This window comes from Rhagoletis pomonella, unplaced genomic scaffold, assembly GCF_013731165.1.
Source record: "Rhagoletis pomonella isolate Grant_MI unplaced genomic scaffold, Rhpom_1.0 Rhpom_scaffold_00001, whole genome shotgun sequence".
NCBI classification, from domain to species: Eukaryota; Metazoa; Arthropoda; class Insecta; order Diptera; family Tephritidae; genus Rhagoletis; species Rhagoletis pomonella.
The window spans coordinates 2,497,980-2,499,265 of NW_023458555.1; the positions used below are offsets into that span (position 1 = coordinate 2,497,980).

General features: G+C 40.9%; 2 protein-coding genes across 2 annotated transcripts in view; one reads left to right on the forward strand and one right to left on the reverse strand.

Annotated features, from left to right (window-relative positions):
* LOC118750237 (GATA zinc finger domain-containing protein 14-like) overlaps positions 1 to 1,192 on the reverse strand; it is a 7,110-nt gene extending 5,918 nt beyond the window's left edge. The window contains exons 1-2 of the mRNA XM_036484963.1: positions 1,184 to 1,192; positions 51 to 1,148 (exon numbers count right to left, since the gene is read on the reverse strand). Of these exons, the coding sequence (XP_036340856.1) occupies positions 51 to 1,148; positions 1,184 to 1,192 (1,107 nt within the window). The remainder of the gene's footprint in view (positions 1 to 50; positions 1,149 to 1,183) is intronic.
* A 4-nt stretch (positions 1,193 to 1,196) lies between these two features.
* Positions 1,197 to 1,286, forward strand: part of LOC118750247 (RING finger protein 44) — a 10,589-nt gene continuing 10,499 nt past the window's right edge. The window contains exon 1 of the mRNA XM_036484972.1: positions 1,197 to 1,232. Coding sequence (XP_036340865.1) covers positions 1,197 to 1,232 — 36 coding nt within the window. The remainder of the gene's footprint in view (positions 1,233 to 1,286) is intronic.

Consider the following 1,286-nt stretch of genomic DNA (forward strand, 5'->3'; position numbering starts at 1 on the left):
GTTGTTGTTGTTGGTTCACGTTGAGAAATTATGTCAGTACAAGAAGTTACATTCACATCATCAGTACAGTTACAATTTTCAGTTGTTGTTCTTGTTGTAGACTTTGTAGTGTTTGTGGAAATTATATTTGTATTTGTATTTGTTAGCGGGAGGTGGGATTGGTGATTAGTCGGTTTATTTTGATTGTGGTTGTGATTTGGATTTTTGTTTGTGTGATGGTAATGAATTTGATTCTGATTTTGACTATGATTTTGTTGATGATGATGATTGCTATTGTTATTATTACTATTAAAATTATTATTGATGTGGATGTGACTATGACTTGCATGATTTTGATTTACAGTTTGGGTATGGTTGTTGTTGTGGTTGTGGTTGTGGTTATGATTCAGTTGGGATTGTCGATTACTGTGTTGGTAATGGTGATTTTGATTCACTTGGTTGCGAACTTGGACATAGTTTGAGTTTTGATGTGAACTAGAGCTGGCCTTGGAACTTTGATTACCCAGACTAGGACGGGTTTGTAGGTAATTATTTGAGGAACAGGAGTTGTTCAGAGGTATGTGTGAGCCGACCGCTGTTGCGCTGGTCGTAAGGGATATCTGAAGCGGTGACAACAACGCGGGAAATTTAAGGCTAGACTTCTTTTCCGGATCTTTTAGGTGGCAATTGTTAAGTGTGGCAACATTCACTGTCGAAGGTGACAGAGGTGCAATGGTGATATTGTTCGCAAGCTCACACAAACGAGAATCGGGCGGCGGCTTGGGACTGTGGTTCGGAAAGTGAAATATACTACTTGTTGGAGACAGGGGCACTGGGGATAATAGGGAGGTTAGATTGGCAGTAGTCGCGTTGGAATAAAACGCCGGTTGTGGAGAACTAGTATTGGATGGATTGCCAGAGGATGAAGCGGATGTGGAACTACAGGCTGATGCTGAGCCAGAGCTAGAGCCTTGGTGGGTATATGGCTGGTGCGTTTGTTGTTGCGATTGGTGGTGAAAGTGATTTTGGTGGTTGTGGTTGTGGTTGTGGTGTGTTTGGCGATAATGGTGATGATGGGCTTGGCTTTGACTATTACGATGATGGTGATGATGCTGACTATTGCAGTTACTATTGCCATTACTACTATAATTGGTAACATTATGATTAAACTGAATGTGGTTGTGGTTTTGGTGGTAGATATGACCATTGCCATTACTATGACTGTGAAGATTGTGACTGTGGTGACTATGATGGTAATTGTGGTTGTGATTTCCTTTGCTATTATTAGGACAGCTTCCACTGTTTTT